Below are 21,452 nucleotides of genomic sequence, written 5' to 3'. Positions count from 1 at the left end.
GTATATTTGCTCACCAAGGAAAAACAGTCTAACCAGCATTCATTTAACAACTGTACATTGACAAATGATGTGAAACCTTTTTGTAGATCAACAAAATCATGTCACTTCTCAACACTGTAGTATGAATGAGAAACAGAATCTCAAATGAGTGATATACAGATAGGCGTAGGCTTAATTTTCATTTACTAGCCTTAGCAGGCATAAGAAACATGCTTAACCCTTGTCATACTGATTTCCCTAAACTTACCACTTTACTTTCTCCCACATAAGTTAGTAGCTGTTATTCACTACAGGGAAAAGAAAAATAACACACCAGGGGACAATGTAGTGATCAAAGTAGAATCTGATCCCACTCTCTGAATGAGAGTGGCCTAGTATCCACACTGACCAAAGCCATCCCTTGCAACTCACTTGTCTTGTGTTTTGCAGCCCCAGAATTTGGGAGTCATTCAATGGAACTGCTTGCCAGTAGACCCAAGAAAGTGAAGTACTTCTGCACACAAAGCACCACCAACTTATAAAGATAATTACTACATAATATCCTGATGGCTTATGGCTCTGGGTTAAAATAGAGGTTAAGAAAAATATATATTCCCTTTTACAAAGTTTACCTTCTAATACCAATCACAAGCAAAGCATGAGAAATACAAAATATATAGGCAAGAAAAATAACATACTATGGCAAAAAAATTACATCTTTCACCAATGTTGGAGTATATATTCTAAAAACATGCTAAGCATATCATCTAGGCTGACCCTATGATTGCTTTAAAAGAGGTTAGAGGAATTCAGAAAAGATAACTTCATGAATGTTTGTGAGTCACAATAGCTAAATAAAAAAACTTAATTTCAGATGCTACAGGTAAAAACAGAAGGTAGCCACCTTCAAGGAATAAAAGATGCTGTGTGATTCTAAAATTTCACCGGATTACATCAAGAAAAAATTTAGGGGTTCTTCCATTGGCAAAGTAGCAGAAAACTGTCAAGGGAAGACTAAATTTTGACTATGATAAATAAGTCTCTGGAGAGTTTTGCACTTTGCATCTAAAGCTTTAGCAGGGAATTGTTTACATTACCAGTCACCTATACAATACCTCTCTGGAAGGTCCATCTGTTTATTTTCTTCTCTGTGTTGACTTCCTCGGGATGAAGGGGCGCGGGATATAGCAGTTATTTCTTTTGGCAAATCAGCAACTCCTAGACTATGTAAGAGCATCCTGTATAGGACCCCTTCTGTAGTATCATCTTGGTATTTCTGATACAGTCTAGAGAAGGCATATTTAAAATAATAATTATTTTCTAGATAATTGGCTTTTCTTGCAGTCAGTCCCCCAAAATTATTAATCTTCCTCTGTGTAATGAGATGGTTAGGTAAATGGTAGAAGACTGAGGGCTCATTCCCACTTACATGTAAACTGGTTTGTGATTTGCCTTTGCTCCGTGTTGGTAAATCTATTGCAAAAGGTTTGTTGTTCCCACTATGAAAGTGGATCTTTTCATTATCCCCTTGTAATCTCTTCTTTTTTTGGTATGATTGTTGTCCCCACTAGTTTGTGCTGCTTCAAAATGCATGTCAATCATCAGTGATGTAAGTGACAGCCCGGCAGCCCAGTTTGTGAACTATATATATTTAAATAAATTGATAGAAGATTCAATTCATTGGTTTTGCAACTACTTGCCTCACTATGACTTGCCATCAGATCGCCTGGATAATTACAAGTAGTTGCAAAATCAATTAATTGAATATCCTATCAATTTTATTTTTAAAAAAATCATGGGCCCATAGGTCACACTACAAGCATAAAGGCAGCGCTGGGGGGGGGGGGGCGGTGGATCTAGCAAAAACTGAGAAGGGATGGTAAACACCCTCTGCCATTAGTCCCTCTCCTCCAGAATGATGTTATTCAGATCTGTCGTTCCCATTTGTTGAACACGCTTCAGAATTGATTCTTTACAAAAGAACCACCAAATAACAAGTCTCAGGAAAGAGCAGGTTTTTTGCGTTTGCCTCACTTCATCGCGATTGAAACCGATCACAGTAGGATCAGAACTGGTTTCAAATGGGACTGAGGGTCACATAACCCGATCAGCAATTCACTTTAAATCTTTGTGGGAATGTGGCCTGAGATTGCCAGTACTGTACTAGAATCAATACTCCTCCTTTTTTCTACACTGAGTATTAACACATTTGTACGGTATTCCTTTTGAACTGTACTTTTTAATATTTGAAATATTTTACTGGGTGCACGTCAGATTAATAATATAAATGTAAGACTTGAGCTGCAAGTTCAGTTGGTAGATAGGTTTTTTTAATTTATATTGCCACTTAATTTTTTTATCAAAGCATTTAATAAAATTGTTCAAAACACAACATTAAGAATTACTGTTAACTATTTGATGAAAGTGAGAGCCAGTGTGATGTAGTGGGCTGAGTGTTGGACCAGGACTCTGGAGCTCAGGGTTGAAATTCCTGCTCAGCCATGGAAACCTACTGTGTGATTTTGAGCAAATCTCTCTCAGCCTTAGAGAAAAACAATGGCAAACTTCCTCTGAACAAATCTTACCAAGAAAGTCATGCAGTAGGTTCACTTTAGGGTCACAACAACATGAAGGAACACAACAACAATCTCATAAAATTAACTATGGAGTAGCATATAATATCCTTATATTTGTGTGCCCTTGCAAACAGTTGTTATTGTGTGTTTCAAGTCCTTTCTAAGGTAAGGTGACCCTAATCTATCATGAGGTCTTATTGGCAAGATTTGTTCAGAAGCAGTTTGCCTTATCTTGTTCTGAGGCAGAGAGAATGTGACATGTTCAAGATCACTCACTAGTTCTTCATGGCTGAGCTGGGATTCGAACCCTGGTCTCCAGAGTTGTAGTCTGACCCTCAAACCACTATGCCACACTGGCTCTCTCTTGCAAATTACATCACAAGATCAGTTAAGAGGATTTTGTTTTTCAGTTAGGAAAAAAATACTCTAAGTTTTGTTGTTTGTGTTGTGTGCCTTTAAGTCATTTCTGACTTATGGCTCCCCTAAGGCAGCCCTTTCACAGGGTTTTCTTGGCAAAAATTATTCAGAGGGGGGGTTGCCTTTGCCTTCCTCTGAGGCTGATAGAATGTGACTTCCATGGCAGAATGGGGATTTGATCCCTGGTCCCCAGTCACAGTCCAATGCTCAAACCACTACATCACACAAGCCCCCCTACCCTAAGTTACCATTCTTAAGAACAAAAATTAAAATAAGTGGGGGAAATTACAGTTTTGCAATATTGATCATCCTCACACCTGCTAATCCAACTACGGTATATCTCATCATATATAGGAAGTACAGTAGCTACAAATATGAAATTAAATCTACAGATCTGCATCCAATGAAATATGCCAGGACTTTACAATCATGTTCTTCTGTCTGAATGTCACCTGCCAGAAAGTCATCTGCAATCAGGATGCCTATCAATCTGCTCAGAAGAAGACAGTACTGTCATGATTGCTGAAGACTGTATATTGTCCTCTGATTCCAATAGAGCCCTCATCTCAAGCAAAGGATCACCCTAGGTCAATAAGAAGGTTGTGCCAAGGTATGCAAAAACTCAGAAAAGTGGTTTATTCTTTTTTCCCCCTCTCTGCTGAAAATCTTCTCTTTAATGAAGCCCTTCCTAAAACTATGTTAAAATCTCCCTGCATAGTCATGAAACTTCCTCTATATATTTGACACTCTTACATCTAATATCAGTGTGCTTAAAGGAATCGTGTCAACCTGACAAGTGAAAATGCAGTAGCTTGGATCTGGAATCCCTTGTCAGTACAATGTTTGCGAATGAACACTGCCATCCACTGTTCTTTGGAGTAATATGATTAATCTTGAAAAAGACACGCAAATTAAACTCCAGCTAGATAGACAAATAGCTATTAGCTTCAGAAAGATCTGGAAGAGGTTCACAATCAGCACGTATCTCTTAATCCTGATTTTTTTTATGTTGGTTGTTTTCAATCAAGATTAAGGATTTGCGTAAAACCAAAGACTGTCAGGACAATAGGGAACTTCACCTCTTAATCATCTCTCTCTTTCGCTTTGTATGTGTATTTTTAACATTGTACAGTATCTGTTTGTAAAATGGGATGGGTAAGTTATCTACAACAAAGTGGACAGTGTACTACACATTCAGCCTATGGGGAGCATTACTATTTCAGTTTCAATAACATCTCGGTATCTCAAGACTTTCTGTAGTGTCTTAATGAGGGCTCCATCCTATCTTTGTCCTTTTTATCATAATCATTAATGTAAGACAAAGTGTCATAAAGCCATCTAAGGTTTTTTTTAATGCTCCAATGTGCTTATTTTGTTTCTATGGTGTGTACAGACCGGCGAAAGTGCAGGCCTGCATACAGACTAGGGTTGCCTCGGGGCACTGCTTATATACGCCCCGCAACCCTAGTACATAATCTGTACGTCAAAATTTTGACATGGCAGACGCTTAGCATCCACACATCCCGGCGCCATTGTCACGCCGCAAGTGCGCCATTGGCGCATTGTGGTGTCACAATGGCTCCGCATAAAGAATCCAATTTTTAAGGGAAGCCTCGCGGTCTGGAGGCTGCAGCTTCCCCGCAGAGCAAACTAGGGCGGTGAGAGACCGCCTATATTAAGGTTATGGTTCTTTTTTCTTCTTTTTTTGTTTGCAGTTTGTCTGCAGATGGTTAATAACTCAGGGCCAAAACAGAATGGCTAGCTTGGGAGTGTGGTGTGCAGATGAAGCACACTACAAAGACGGCCAGAAGCCAGCTTTATGATGCCTGGTTGCTTACACGTGGGCCTGCTTCTGGGTGCTCCACAATGCAGCGTTTATACACCACATGCCACCAGAGCACCGGGAAGCCACCACAGGACTGGAAAAGCTGGCTTTCTGCTAGCTGAAAATGAACAGCTCTTTGCCGCTCCTTTGTTGGCCAAATTTAAGGCAGATTGCAGTTGTGGCACGTAGCTGCCACAGCCCCAATCCGCCTTAGCCATGGGCGGCTTCAAGCCACCCTTTCATGGCCTTCTGTTTCAGTCCTTAAGTTTTGATTTTCCCCTCCAGTTTCTAACCATGAAGCTAAATATAAGATTTACAAAACCAGCTTTATGGATTGTGTGACAGGTTGTTGCAAATCTACAGTTGTACTTTGCTCAATTAGTTTTTCCTTTTTCCCCCTCTCATAACTTTGTGAAGAACAATTTTATGACTTCACAGCCCCACTGCAGGTCCAAAAAGGTACCTCCGTTGCTGCATCACTGTTAACTTAGTGGAATAATTGATACACATACATACATACATACATACATACATACATACATGGGAGGTATGTATGTATGTATGTATGTATGTATTAGTTTCATTGCACTAATAGTGAAACTAGAACAATGTTATGTCTTTCAAATGATTTTATACTGTTTAAAATTTTTACATGATAGCTAATTTTAATTGTCATTTAACTTTTGGACCATCAGGTTTTTAATTGTGTCTAGTTTTAAATTTGTTGTAAGCCACCTTGGGTTCTCTGTCAACAGAAAATACAGGATATAAAGAAAAGAAACCAATTCCTGAGACTGTGTCCCCTTAGGACTGCCATAAATTGGAAACAACGTGAAAGCACACACTAACAACAAACAGTTTAATATAACATGTATAATGCTATGTATTTAGAGCTACATTATTTTTAATCTTTGTAGTTGGATTTACATTCTGGTAATCAGAATTATTCTTTCATATAAACTGTAAGCAATCCATTAGATTGCCACTGTTTATACTAACAAATTTCTCTCTATTAAGTTAGCATTAGACTTTTATGCCATTCCTTCCACAACACCAATGGAGAGTGCAAAGTTGGGTTGGTGATCTACTTTGCTATTTAGAGACTAGAAAGGGCAGTTTTCTCCATTCATGTCAGTTGATAATTCCATTGGGATCCACATTTTTTTTCTTGATCATTTGGTTACATGTAACAGTTGCTTAATTTTATAGGCCTCATAGCGACATAATATAATGATAATGCTGCCTCTTCTTTATTCATATTGTGCTTTTATGGAATCTCATTTTTTTACCTTCATATGAGAAATTATTTATCATTTTTGTCATCTTTTGAAACACCCTCTGAAATAAATTTTAGTACAATTTAGTAACATGAAGCAAAAAAAGAGGATTGAGTAAAATAACTATCTTGATATCCTTTGAAAATGTGACAATTGTAATTTAGCCCAGATTATGGCATTAACATTTAACTTCATGATTTTCTTCAGGAATTTGTATGTTTGACTAACTCACAGATTGTGGCCAAATGCTATTCTTATAGTTTGTTCTGTCTTCATTTGATCTTTACTGTTTATATCTAGATATTAAAATAGTCCTGCCCTGGCTTTATATGGAGTGCTGTCACATTGTCATTAAATAAATTATTACATTTTATTTTATATATCCAAATTCTTGTAAAGTTTTGACCTGGTCATTCTTAAGTTCTGTTTCATAAAGGTTTTGTGATTGCAAGAGACCAGAGGTTTGAACTGAGATCATTGCTTCTTATCACACTCCATATATTAACTGACTCACCAAGTGTCAAAATGTTCATTTTATGAGCAACCGTTTTATAAATAGCCAGTGTTAATAATTCAATTGTCGCTGTCAATACTTTCTGTGTTCGTTTCTGATCTCAGTGTCTAAAATTATAGTCTGTTTGAAATTTCAAGTAACACTTACTGCACCCAATTAGCAAAGGCCCGAAGCAGATGGCCATGATGGAGTGGCCAGAGGCCACTCTAGCCATGATCTGGCTAGGGCCATAATAATAATAATAATAATAATAATAATAATAATAATAATAAATTTATTTCTATCCCGCCTTTCCAGGGATCAAGGTGACATACAATAGTGGGATTTATCATCCCAATGACAGATAAAAAGATCACAATAAAAACATTACAATATCAGCATAAAAACAACGGCAATACACAATAACACTTCCAAGCTAACAATGGGGGGAGGGGAACATAATAGGGCTATTAGGGGTAAGCCTGTTTGAACAAATACGTTTTCAGCCCTTTTTTAAATTGGGCTAGGGAGGGGGTCGAGCGGAGCTCGTCGGGGATCAAGTTCCAGAGCTTAGGGGCCGCAAATGAGAAAGCCCTTTGAGTGGTGACAGCTCGTCTCGCATCTGGAACCTTTAAAAGATGTTTATCCCCAGATCTGAGAGTGCGGGGTGGATTATATGGAGAGAGGCGGTCCTCTAAGTACCCTGGGCCGAAGCCATTTAGGGCTTTATAGGTAACAACCAACACCTTGTATTGCGCCCGGAAGCAAATAGGCAGCCAATGAAGATCTTCAAGTACCGGTGTTATGTGGCTAGCCCTGGAAGATCCAGTGACCAGCCTTGCTGCCATGTTCTGGACCAGCTGAAGCTTCCGGGTATGGTACAAGGGTTGCCCCATGTAGAGCGCATTACAGAAATCCAAACGAGAGGTTACCAGAGCGTGTACTACAGTTTCAAGGTCCCCCCGGCCCAGGTAGGGTCGCAGCTGGCGTATCAACCGAAGCTGATAACAGGTACTCCTGACCGTCGCATCCACCTGAGATGTGAGGTGGAGCGACGAGTCCAAGAGCACCCCCAGACTGCGAACAGAGTCCTTCAGGGGAAGTGTGACCCCGTCAAGGAGAGGTGGACAAATCTCCAAACCTGGACCTGGGGTACCTATCACAAGTACTTCCGTTTTCTCTGGATTCAGCCTGAGTCTGTTTTCCCTCATCCATCCCATTACTGACTCCAGACAGGCATCTAGAGGACTGTATGGCTCTTGCCACATTAGCATGATCTCAGAGCAGCTTCTGGCTGTATGAGGACATATGTCATAATCTGAACACCATGTCCCCAAAGTGTCCAGAAGTCACTTCTTTTGACCTGTCGTTTTCAGGTCTTAAAAAGCTTATTGTATATACTCACATATAAGTCTAGAAATTTTGGTCAAAAAATTGACCCCAAAAAACATGGGTTGACTTATCCATGGGTCAATGTAAGTCCTGTACTTTAACTCATATATATATATATATATATATATATATATATATATATATATGGTCACTTCCTTTCTCTGGGTAGAGAGGCAAAATGCAAGTGCTTCGTCCATCCTGGGAGCACCTAAAAAGAAGCACCAACCGTCTCTACTCTCGCATGCATCCAGCTTTTATACAATTATTACACAACATTTAAAAAATAATATTGTGCATGAAACAAAGTATATATACACTGAACCATCAGAAAGCAAAGGTGCCACTATCTCAGCAGTTATGCCTGCCAGAATTTTGTAAGTTCATCTTTTACATCCTTTGTTACATGCACCTAAGTTTTACCCTCAACTTATCCATGGGTCATAGCAAAATCCATAATTTTGGCCCAAAAACCTGCCCTCGATTTATACAAGAGGTCGACTTACAGTCGAGTACATACGGTATATTGTAAACAAACATTTCAGGTGCCGCAGGACTGTTCATGTATACATCAAGAGGTCTGGAACTTGTTACTTGCTAGTGAAGCTAAAATACCTAACCAACAGACTAGAGTCACACACCTGCTTGCACATTCTGCCACTTCAAACTGCATATAGCAGGGAAAATAACACTTTCATCCTCATCTGCTAATTCTCCTTTTAAACTCAAACAAGCAATATGTGTGAGACTAGTTGTAATCTAGCCGTTACTTGACATTTTATCTTCCTTCATGCAAGAGGTTTATACATTCATGTCATTCTGAAATATGTAGCCTGAAGTGATAGTTTATTTCAGCTCATAACTTCCTGAGAATTTCTGCCTTTTAAAAAAAGTTTCTAGTGTTAAATAGTTAGGAGATCCCCCTCTCCACACACACACCCTCAAAACTGCAGATAATGTGTGTGGTTCACAAAAGGAAAGGTTCACAAACCAGTATGTTTGTTTCTATGTTTAGATTGGTGATTTACTCTTCCTATGGCAATTTATATTTTCTGATCATATGCCCTCCTCTATGCTTACTGAGTGGAATGACTTTGTTATGTTATTTTTTTTTCTCTCTCTCTTGCTATCTTTCTGTTCATATTTACCACTAAGAATCTTAGTTGGCCATTAGTCCACAATACTCACTTGCTTGAATTCAAAAGTTGGACTAACCACAGTTACAAAGACATGGCTATCTAGAGTGTTCTGTGATAACAGGACCACTTGGTGAGGCACGGCTGAAGGAGTAGCCAACCAAGGGCAAATCTTCAAGTACGCATGGAGGATTTTCATAAGATTCTATGAACACTCCCGTTATTCCTTTACCCATCTTTGCATAAGCAAGCAGTAAAAGAGAGCAACTGCAGGTAACAATAAATCTTTAGCCAATGAAAAATGAGAATCCCCACCCAGTTCTTTCATCATGTACAGTGGTGCCTCAGGTTACGAAATTAATTCGTTCCGCCGCCGCTTTCGTAACCCGAAAAGCATTCGCAAGCCGAAATGCCATAGGCGCTAATGGGGAAAAGCTGCGATTTCGTGCGAAAAAGCCGAAAAAAGCACCAAACATTTTTTCATAACCCGAAAAAACATTCGTAACCCGGAACAATTATTTCCTATGGGATTTTTTCGTATCCCGGAAATTTCGTAACCTGGGTATTTCGTATCCCGGGGTACCACTGTACTGTGGAAGTTATTCCATGCTTCTGCACAATGAGATGGAAGAAGTGAGAGAAAGGAAACAGGCCTTTACTGAGTACTCTGGAAATAGTCTGTGAAGAGATGATGCACACATGCTTGGGTGCGTCTGTGCTCTTTACTTTCTAATTTATTAGTAAGTGTATATATGAACAGCCAAGGAATGCAATTGTTTCTAATGACTTTCATAAAATGAGAGATGATAATAAAATGCAATAAAATGCAAAAACAGGAGATTAATATCTCCTATACCAGTTACTTACGCAATAAAATGATCGTCGTTTAATGAAGGACAATACAGCTGAAGAACTTTTCTGAAATTATTCCTGCTAACAATGCCATTATTTTGTGGGTCAAATGCCTGCAAAGCTTTGTGAAACTCATTCCAGTATCCTTTGACTTGCTCAGTCAATACATCCTCTGCCTAGTATGCAACCATTTGGACAAGAAAAGTCACAGATTTACAAAGGGTTTTAGCAATTAACATAGCAAAATTATACATTTAAATAAGGAGAAAATGTTGATTGTTTTTTCAAAATGCAAAATTTTCATTACTTACAATCCTCCAAGCTTCAAGGACAGAAGTTGGCTTTTTAGGCTTCTTTGAACCATGAATCGGTTTGGAATCTGCCTGAGTTAAAAAATATATATATATAGTGAATTAAAACTTTCCTGATAAACTATTTCCTAAGTAATGCACAAGATTAAAGGCAAGAGATTTTCATTTTTTAAAAAGAGACTCTCACCAGACACTGTTTAAAATTAGAAATCAATAGAAAAACTCACTGCCCTAAATTTATATTTGAATTGAAGGTACCCCAAGTCAGAAAAATGGTAATATCTGATGAAGTTATTGAGCATTGCTTCCTCTATCAGTAAAAACAAAAGCAAAAACAAGCTTTTATTTAGATTTACAGGTGCAATCCCTGATGCATGCAGCTCTTCATGGGATCCAATATGGCCTTGGTGACTCCAAGAGACTCTCAGAGGCTTTGGCATTTGCCACATGTTTTCAGCCAAAAATACACATTTACATTGCTGAAAAAAACCCTTGTGGGTCTGTTCCATGCTGTTTCAGGGGCTCCTCACAAACAAAAAAGCCACCCTACCCCCATTTGCCTGAAAGGTGACAAGAAATTATGCATCGCCACTTTCAGTTGTCCAAAATGGTAGCAGTGATGATTCACTGCAGTCCAGAGGCTGCTCCAAGTTGCCAGTCTGTTTGACCCCTTAGCAGAGACAGGGAGATCCCAAGTTTTGTTATGAGGGTAATCTTGGATATCATGAAACCACATTTTCTGCAAAGAAAAAAAAATGGTGTCCTGTTCCACAGAACCCCCCCCCTTTCCTGAAGCTCTCTGTATAGTTCCATATCACTTCATGTTTTCCAGATATATGTCTTTGTAAATTTTAGAGCATTTTTGGAACATATACATTTTAGAACATATGAATTTTAGAGCAGCAAAAGATAGTGAAACGGTGATACAATATGTAGAAAATTACAGTCTTGTAGAATATTAAAATACTCTCAGCAAAACCTATGTATACTGGGTATGTCTTCTGATTATCACCAAGCCCTGACTTCCTTTAAAAAACCACCCCAAAATCCTGCTGCTTATATTTGTCTCAGCCAAAGAGTAAATCATTATTCATTTGACTGATGCACTGAGACCCTAAAAATAATCTAATAAACATGAAATATCATCAAAGATTCTGATGAAACTATAAAACCTTTGGTTGAGGGGCTGTTTATCTTAGTATAATACAGTAGTAAAAATACTGATAGCATAGTCTCACTCCAAAGAAGATAACATACTGAATAAAAATTATGGGCAGAAGCTGTATCATATTTCACCCACATCATATCACGGTTCCAGGCAAAAGCTGTGTGTGCATGTCTATTTTACAACAGCATACTAAAAACCTTTCAAAGGTTAAGTCATTTCAACGACGTGTCCATTAAAATTGAAAATGTTGTGGTTAGATCCAGACTACATTAATTGCACTAAAATCCCACTGCAACCACAGTAACATGCCATTGCCAACTTGTCCCAATGGTTTCAATCAAACTCAAGTCCCGCTAACTTGTTCTGGATCCAAACCATTGTTATGCACAACCAAGATATTATTTTTGAACATTATACATAAACAATGTAATAATAATAATAAAGTTTATTTATATTTCCCGCCTCTCCCAAGGATCGAGGCAGGATTACATCAATAAAATAATACAAATACAGTTGATAAAACGCAAATACTGAAATGCTTGTTAGAAATGAAAGGCAAGACTTTAACTACTGAAATATGAGTCGTGGGGTTTGATTTGTGGGACAAAAAACCCTTACAATAAGTTACAGGGAGCCCCAGCACATTTAAATGTTTAGGGTTGGGAGAAAGAATTTGAAAAGCATTGTTCAAAACTCTTGGTCTTCCTTAGGTTAAACCAAGACTGAAAACTGTATCATGGTAATAGCTAATATAGAATCACACCAGTACCATATCTTTTTAGTTAGATAGACCCTACCATCACCACCATTCCCCTTGCAGGTTGGATGACAGCACCAGAAATGAGAGGCATGTTGCTTGGTCACTTGTGAAAACAGCCACTGAAGCTCCCCCAGATGGCATTCTGACTGGGAAGCTGGCTTCACTGTGTAACGGCTACTTCCAGCCAGCAGTACAGTACAGTGGACCTTTGTTATACGCTGGGGTTTGGTTCCAAGATTCCCCATGGATAACAAAATCTGTGGATGCTCATGTCCCATTAAATATAATGACACAGCAAAATGGTGTCCCTTATGGAAAATCAAGGTTTGATATTTGAAATTTATTTTTTTTTAAACTTTTCAAACTTGATGCTTGAATCCGTGTATAAAAATCTGTGTATAAGAAGGGCTGACTGTACTTTGGCTGTGGAGACAGGGAGCCTCCAACCAAACCATGGTCAGGTCAGTTTTGTCTGCCATACATTCCCCTCCTCCCATTCCGCTCTGCTTTCTGCAACTGGCCCTGTTTGTCCCGGGGGTTGGCCTTTTTAGTCACCAACACGCTTGTACAAAGCGCGGGATGAGTCCTTCCTGAATCTTTGTTCGCGAAGCAAAGCTAGAGAGAGAGAGAGAGAGAGAGATTTTCCCCTACAGGGGAGGATAACAAGAGCAGCAAAGCACTCAGTCAACCATGTACCTTTTCAGTTTGGAGGGGGAATGTAGCACAGAGGTGAATCTCTTGTCTGGCGCAAGGCTTGGGAAAGGACTAGGGTGACAGCCTCTGCTGGGTGGAAAGGAAACTTCAGGCTGCAGCAAGCCTATAGAGCAGATCTTGTTGAAAGAAGTTATCAAACAGACAAGAAAATGGGGATGTTTGACTCTCCAGATATTGCTGGACTGTAACTCTCGTAGACCCTAGCTACCACAGACAATGATAGGTTGGAGATTATCTATTTAATGTCAAAATAGTATCTACAAGAATAATCTGGTGGTTGACTTTTGGTCATCCAAGCATCATTTGGGGGGAAAGTATGAATCAGTGTTGACATTTACTGGAGAATATACCAGTTTGTAAGAAGAAGCTACAAATCATTTGCAAAACATTAATTACTGCATGGTTCATTGCAATAAGTATTTAAAACAACAGATGTAATTCCTGCCAGGGAGATTTCTTCTGTGGAAACAGCATGTGTTGCAAGCATACAGAGCACTGCCCAGCCCCCAAACACACACACACACACACACACACACACACACACATATATACACACAGTCCACTAGATATCATAAAAACTATTCAGTGTTTCACTGAACAAAATAGTGTTAATGTAATTTGTGCCTTTCAAATGCCTATAAAAAGTTACACATAACAAAATATATGGAACTGCAGAAAACGCACTGGGGAACATAAGTGTAAAACTGTATGCACAATAATACAAGTGGAGAACCATAATTGATCATCTCTTAAATATAACTGCAGATCTGGCGATTTCTTGGGGGAAGAGATGGTTGAAACCATTACGGTGCTTCAAATTTCTGAATCAGTGAGGTTAAAAGAGAAGATTAAAAAATGTGTCCTCCCATACATTCCCATTAGAGTTATAGACTTAGAACGTAGATTCAATTTCATTGGGGATTTCAGAAAGATTAATTAAAATCAGGATATATTTGTTGCTTAAGGGAAAACTAGATGTGAAGCAGGGCCATGTTACTGAAAATGGTCATGCCTGAAATGCATTAGTCTGTGAACTATTGGCTGTCAATTCACAGAGGGTCTTCAGGAAGAAAGAAAAGTTATAGCAAATGGCCATAAATACAGCTGGCCTTCCGTATTCACAGATACTTTGTTCACAGATTCACCCATTCATGGCTTCAAAATATTAGAAAAATATATGTATTCCAAAAACCAAACTTTGATTTTGCTATTTTGTATAAAGTACACTATTTTACTTCCATTGTATTTAATGTGACTTGAGCAGCCATGGATTTTGTTACCCTCAGGGAATCCTGGAACCATACCACAGTGCAGGGGTAGGCAAGCTTTTTGAGCCGGGGGCCGGGTTGCTGTCCCTCAGACAACTGGGGGGCCGAAGCCAAAAATTAAATAATTAAATATATTTTTTAAAAAAATTTTTAATTAAATCAATAAACCGAGACCAAGGTAGGACAAAATTTTCAAATGGACAACATTTTTTTTTAAATAAATGGAGGACACGCAAAAAATTTGCTGATTTTAAAAAAAATGTTAATATAAATGCATGTTTTGGAGGCTTCTATAGACAATTGCCCCCCTTGCTTGCCGCTTGCCCCCCCTTGACCGCCTCCTCCTGATAGGCCAAAGGCCCCATGCCCTCACGCGAGAGGCCAAAGGCTCCGGCGGCAATCGGCAGCAGGACCGGGCGGGGGCCAGTCCCAAGGCCTTGCCGGGCCGCATCCGGCCCGCGGGCCGCAGGTTGCCTACCCCTGCCACAGTGTATACCAAGGGCTCACTGTATGTTACCATTCCTTGACACATAAGGGAAAAAAGAGTTGCCAGTCCCCCACGTCCGACAGCCTAAGAAGCTTTGGGGAGAGACAGTATTACAGGAAATGGCATTAGTTGTTTCTACAATCCCATTCAAGTTTCTTGTCTGAAATTATTCCCATTTTTCAGCCTTTCACCAGGGGGTGATTCCCGTTTTAAATAAGAGTTGAAGTGAGTGCAGTACTTACACTGACCCATGGATAAGCTGACTCAGGTTTTTGGGGGTTCAGTAAATCAAATAAATAAAACATCTATGTATACATGATTATAAGGGATATGGTAGCTTAGTGATTAAGATGCCAATTTTGATTATCGGAAGATTGGAAGGTTGGCAGTTCGAGGCCCGAGTGCTGCATGATGAGGTGAGCTCCTGTCACTGGTCCCAGCTTCTGCCAACCTAACAGTTCGAAAGCATGCAAATTCAAGTAGATAAATAGGTACCACTTCAGTGGGAAGGTAACAGCATCCAGTGCAATCATGCTGGCCACATGACCACCAGAGTAGTCCTCAGACAACGGAGTCTCCATCCTTGGAGGTCTTTTAACAGAGGCCGGATGGCCATCTGTCGGGGATGCTTTGATTGGGATTTCCTGCATGGCAGGGTGTTGGACTGGATGGCCCCTGTGGTCTCTTCGAACTCCATGATTCTGTTATTCTAATCTTCACCCAAAGAGCTACAGCCAGATTGATAACAGGGGCTGGTTACAGGGAGCACACAACCCCGTTGTTTTAACAATTCCACTGAGCAGAATTCAATGTGCTGGTTATGATATATAAAGCTATAGATTGCTTGGGTCCAGGTTATCTGAAGGACTATATCATCCCTTATAAGCCTGCTTGAACTCTGAGATCTTTGGGAGAGGGGCTTCTCTCTATCCTCCTATCTTCACAGGCATGTTTATATACCTTCCACCACTTCACATGATGAAAACGTGCAGCCCAAGCAAGAACAGATTGTCACCAAGATGGCAAAAATTGCCTTAGAGAGGCTGCAGCACTTTGCTTTTGCCTGAGCCTACGGGGAAGAGCAAGAGTTTACCCTCTCTTTTCCCCTTCCCCCTACTGAGATAACTGAGTACAAACTAACTTTGATTTCAATTTCCAGCCACTGAAGTAGGCAGAGAACAAAGAGAGAAAATGGCAAGAAAAGAGAGAAATTGGGACATTTTAAAAGCAGCTGAAAAAGTGTGATGACAGAGAATTAATTGGGATTGTCCCTGGAAAATGCAGACCACTGGAGGTTAATGCTTAGTGGGGATGTGGAAGAGGGCTTTACCCACAACTGCTCCCACACTCTGTAACTCCCTTCATTGTGAGCATAGGCTGGCTCCTTCCTTGCTGTCCTTTTGTTGGGAGATGAAAATGTTTCTATTCCAACAGGTGTTTGGCAACTGATTGTTTCACATGTAAGGGCTTTCTGTTTTAGTGTTCCAAACAACCTTTATTCTATGCTTTAAAATATTTTTAAAGGTTTTAATCTTGATTTTTGTAGAGTTTTAGGTACATGTGGTTTTATTTGTATTTCTTATTTATATTAATCTGTAAGGTGCCTTAAGCCCCAATGCTGGAGGAAGCAGAAGATAAACAAAATGATTGACTGATCAACTGATAGCCTACATAACTTTAACCAAAAAAAAGAAGGAGGGTGTATTGAAGTATTTGTCAACTGAGGATAACACTACATACATCTAATGAAGTGGGCTGTAGTCTATAAAAACATATAGAATGATAAATTTGTCAGCTTTTAAGGCGTCGCACAATATTTGCTGCCTTTCCTGCAACAACATAGCTGTTGCTCTGTTATGATAAAGCATGAAATGCAGCACTTGTGGAAAATATATCCAAATTAACCAGAGAGAAATCTTTCTCCTGTGTAGAACAGAAGCCATGCCACTTTTAACAGTTCAGCAAACACCATCTCCCATATAATCAAAGCTTTCCTACCATTCAGAGCATAATGATATGACACTCACTAGCCTAATTTGTGTGACTAATAAATAATAAATAATAAAATCCATAATATTACGCACAAGTATGCTGAACCATGGAGAACAATTCTCTAAAATGATCTGTAAGCAGGGATCCACACATTCCTCAGGAGACCTTGCTCATAGTTCCCACTTTGTGGGAATTCAAAACCAATCTCCCTTTGCAACCACTCACCATGGAAGCAATAACTGAGAAGCTGAGTGAGCAGCAACTGAGAAGCCTCTCGCCTATGCTGGTCTTGCAGTGAAAGCCAGTGTGAGTGAGAGGCTTCTCAGTTGTTGCTCAACCAGCTACTCAGTCACCACTTGCCCATGCAGGCTTTGCAGCAAAGGCTGGCATGGGAGCGAGGCTTCTTGGTCACTGCTCAGCCAGTTGCTTGGTTGCTACTCCCAAGTTGTAAAGAATGCAAAGTGAGAAGCTTCTCCCCAGTGAGGAAGGACTCTCAATCCTTCTTTGCCAGGACACAGAAGGGCACAGATTCCCATCTTTCTCCCTAGCAAGGAAAAACTCTCAATCCTTCACCGTGTAGAGGGAGTGCAGCTGGCATGTGTGCAGGAGGTTTACAGAGGCCACATGCTCTGGACTAGAGACTGGTACAGAGAGGGAAAAGGAAAGATTTTAACTACATGAGCCACTCCAAGGGAAAGGACTCTTTCCAAGAATCGACCCTGGATACTTCTCTGCTGTCATATGCTATAACTCCTCACTCCAGTCAGTCAGTTTGTCCCAAAACAGCACTGCTCTGAGCCTTGGAAGCAGTTGTACCCAAGGATCACAACAGTTTCCCAACCACAGCCACCACTAGTTATGAAAGAGGCATGGGCAGGCAAGCACCCGGGGACACCACCACACAGAGTAAGGCTGAATGGTGGTTTTAAAAGAGTGTTTTATTCAATTCTTATCTCCACCATGGTCCTAAAAGCTGCTGGTTCCCTTCGTCTTTTTTGTGCACCAATACCTTTGACTGAAGAGCCCCTGCTACTCTCTCTCTCTCTCTCTCTCTCTCTCTCTCTCACACACACACACACACACACACACCACATCTTTCCACCACCCCAGAGAGCAGTACTGCCCACTTTTGGAATCGGTGAACTAGAGAATACTCACACAAGAGGACAGTTCCAAGAGCTCTTGTGGCATACCATCACTCCTTGTTGTCCTTGTGCCTGCTGCTCCAGGCAAGCTTTTAACAAATCAGATGGATGACTATAGAAAGGCTTTAGTGAGTGCTGTGCTTTCTCTTATTTCTGCTTTTAAATGACATTTTAATGTAATTTTCTTACATTTCATTTCAATTGCTTCGTATGGTTTTTGTGTTTTATCTTTCTAGTGTTTATCTATAATTCTGTTTATTATATTAAATTGTATTCCTTTTATTTAATTTTATTGTTAGCTGCCTTGAGTGCTAATGCTTAGAGAAAGACATAATAAATTTCTTATTTCAAGCCATTTCAAAAACATTAAAACTGGTATACCAAAGGGTATAAACTGGGCATACCTCTAAAACGGAGATGGGCAATTGCCAGGGTTGGGGGTATTGCATAAACCCCACCACAGGTTCCTGGCATTTGTTTATGTGCCTTCAAAATACTTATTGACTTATGGTGACATAATAAATTTCATAGTGTTTTCTAAGGCAAGGAATACACAAGAGATGTTTTTGCTAGTCTGAAAGTGGAACCTACAGAACCTGATAATCACTGGCACTCTCCCATCCAAGTACAAACCAGGGCTAATCCAGATTAACCTCCCAGATCAGACAGGATCTAGTGCCTTTAGTGTATTTACCTTACCATTACCACCCAACACACGCACATAAACACTGGAAATCTGAAAGATATTATTTTTGTCAATAGCACTCATAACCTCTGGAAGCTGGTATTAGCCATTTTGCCACATTAGGGGAGCCCTTTAGCTGTTTTTGGCTGCTAGATGCCTTCCTATATAAGCCTTTCTTAAAAACAAAACACCAGCAAGTGTCTGAAACAAGAAATCGAATCATGTCTTGGTTTGAAGAAACAACTGAAGGAAGCCTTCCAGAGGCCTAAAGGAGATCAGAGAAGTATTAAAATTAGGGCCAAACATGACAAAATGGCCAATAGTGTCCCAGATACCTGGGGAGACACTACCCATATAAAATCACAAACATTTCCTGGCCCCCAATTTTAGACAAAGACCATGGGAGCCCCCTCAAAAACAGCTTTGTGATAAGTATGGCAGATGGGCTGCATTTTTGCCCACCCCTCCTCTAAAGAAAGGAAGATCGTATCTATGTGGCAGAATAACCAAGAAAAAGCCTCTTTACAAGTCATCTTCAGCATGTATCTCACAGTGCACATTATGAAGAAGCTGTTCCACTTAAAGACTGGAAATCTGAAAGATATTATTTTTGCCGGAGCGACAGGCAGAAGGACAACAGGGAGGGATGGTGTTAGCCAGAGTACATTTTCCTGAATTTTGGTGTGTGTGTGGTATTCCACATGACCCCAGATGGACCCCGCCATGCAGGCCGCCATAATCCCCAGTGTGAAGGGACGTGTACATACTACACCCAGGTGAGGTCAGCTTAATGGGATCTTTTGGGAACAATACACCTAAGACTGGCCCCGCAGGTAGTTTGGGAGTTGCAAATGGGATCATCCTCACCTCCATAATCAAAAGAATGGGTGGTGATTGCCTAGATGTCTCACCTGATGAGCCGGCTAACGACTTAACTCCCTTCCCATTTCCCTTGGATATTGTCAGACCAGATTACCTCTCCCCATACAATCTAACACCTTTGCCCTGCAGCTAGTTTTAGCCCTTAAAAACCCCTTGTAATCTCCCCTCAGTCTGCTAGTTTGAAGTTCATGGGGACACTTTGTCACTGTGATCTCTAGTCTAGCTCCAGCACTTCCATTCAACCAACACTCTCAGAACGACTGTGTCTCTCCCTACTTCACCCCATTGGACTCCGGAAGCAAGAACCATCTATAGTAAGTATCAACCATAGTTCTGCCTTAAAATCTATTCCAAGCTAACCCCTGATTTCCTGAGCCTTGAATGAATGAGTGTGTGATAGTGAATAGCGGTGTGATTTTCCCCTTTAAATAAAAACAGTACTTTAATTGGAAACTTCTGCCCCTGCATCATTTCTTGGATCCACCAGCCCCTCAGCATACAGGTGGGAGATGGTTTCGCAGGATCCTTGTAATCTGAGCCAAGTAAAAATTCCCTTCCAAATAGATTTTGGCTACAATGGTACTGGAGCACTTTGAGCTACCCTCTTGTATGAGTATTCTCTAGATTACTGATTCCTAATGTGGGTAGTACAAATATCCAACAAGACAAAAAAAAAGCCATCACCTCAGCCAAAACAGTGAAAATTTTAATTATTGCAATATGTTGTTGTTCCTCTTCCAGAAGGTTTGCTACCATCTTTCCTATCCTCAGAGGTAGCAGCTGAGGGGAGAAGTACTGGATATAAGATATAAGAACAGTGAGACAAGAAATCTGGCTTCTTAACCCATAAACACTGGGGTATGTATGCTTAAATTCTTTCATGCTGCATCTGATCCCCTTGAGTGCTTTGTTCAAAGCAAAAGTGCATTGTGGCTTTTGCTTTATCTGGAGACTGAGTAAATGTCTACCTCTACTGTTCTCTGCCTACAAAGAGGCCTGTGATCTCACAGGAATGGAGATATATTGGATTGCAAAAGAGGGATCCCTGCTGAGATGCAAATGTACTAAATTTCCTGATCTTTGAAAACCTCCCTATTGCTGCATGGCCAGAAGGAGGAGGAGCCTGTCTGCAAAAGATATCCTGCCCAGCATAGCATCATTCCTAAGGACTGAAACAACATGCAGATATCTGATTAACATCTCCAATTGCTTCCCCCCCCCCCCCTCTGGTTTGTACCATATCGCCTGATGAAGAAACCCATGGAGCTTCAAAAGCTTGCAACAAGTATACTGTGCATTTCAGTTAGCCAATAAAGGTATCACAGATGGATTTTTGTTTGCATTTGTTATGGCCAACACAGCTACCCCTGAATGTTCTCTACTGTTTGCCCAGTGAAATTATATTCTTTGCTTCTTGGCTTCCTATCCAGTTGAAATCCCACCACACCTATTGAGATTTTTTTCCAGCTCAGACTTAAACTGAGACAACTGTAAAGTGTTATACATTATGAATATGTTATCAAGTGATTTAAACACAAAAATGATATTAGGAATGAAGATCAGGAACCATTTTTCCTTTTTGCTTTCTTTAAAATTATTTTTCTTTTCAATGATTTAGCTATATTCAAAGCACAAGATTCTGCTGCTTTGTTCAAATGACAAAACTGCTGAACACTTACTAGTGAATCCTTGTCTTCAAACAGGTTTAAAAATTTATTGTAGCTTAGATGTCCAGTATGTTCTGGATCAATAATCCTGATTAATTCTTGGAAGTCTTCATCAGTTATTCGGAACATGATGCAATCTAAAATACGACGGAGCTCATTTCTTGTAATCTTTCCATCTTGATTCTAAAGACACAAGCAGGTATAAAAGATCATTTAGTGCCATTCTACTTTACACTGTAATGTTAACTATCCAAAGCACATTCTACTTTAAGAGTTCTAATTCTCCTACGTTCCACTGAGCAGTTATTTATTGATTTTAATTATTGTTTTATGATTTTTAAATTGTTTACTGTTACATGGTTTTTCTCCAGGAGGAATTTGTAACGACTGAAAAGTCTCTAAATACAAATTCTCTAAATAGAAGTTCAT

The 21,452-nt window shown here is 39.9% G+C and overlaps 1 protein-coding gene and 1 long non-coding RNA gene across 6 annotated transcripts in view; both read right to left on the bottom strand.

Annotated features, from left to right (window-relative positions):
• Positions 1 to 21,452, bottom strand: part of LOC121931194 — a 972,450-nt gene that overhangs the window by 224,596 nt on the left and 726,402 nt on the right. The gene's annotated exons all lie outside the window — the stretch shown is intronic.
• Positions 1 to 21,452, bottom strand: part of EFCAB6 (EF-hand calcium binding domain 6) — a 132,324-nt gene that overhangs the window by 67,030 nt on the left and 43,842 nt on the right. For all 4 annotated transcript variants that reach the window (XM_042468618.1, XM_042468620.1, XM_042468619.1 and 1 more), the window contains 4 exons: positions 21,036 to 21,206; positions 10,256 to 10,327; positions 9,960 to 10,120; positions 1,095 to 1,265 (listed from right to left, as the gene is read on the bottom strand). In XM_042468618.1, coding sequence (XP_042324552.1) covers positions 1,095 to 1,265; positions 9,960 to 10,120; positions 10,256 to 10,327; positions 21,036 to 21,206 — 575 coding nt within the window. The remainder of the gene's footprint in view (positions 1 to 1,094; positions 1,266 to 9,959; positions 10,121 to 10,255; positions 10,328 to 21,035; positions 21,207 to 21,452) is intronic.

The sequence above is a fragment of the Sceloporus undulatus genome, chromosome 5, assembly GCF_019175285.1.
Source record: "Sceloporus undulatus isolate JIND9_A2432 ecotype Alabama chromosome 5, SceUnd_v1.1, whole genome shotgun sequence".
NCBI lineage: Eukaryota > Metazoa > Chordata > Lepidosauria > Squamata > Phrynosomatidae > Sceloporus > Sceloporus undulatus.
The sequence above is the reverse complement of the archived record's forward strand: the minus strand, read 5'-3'. Positions and strand labels throughout refer to the sequence as shown.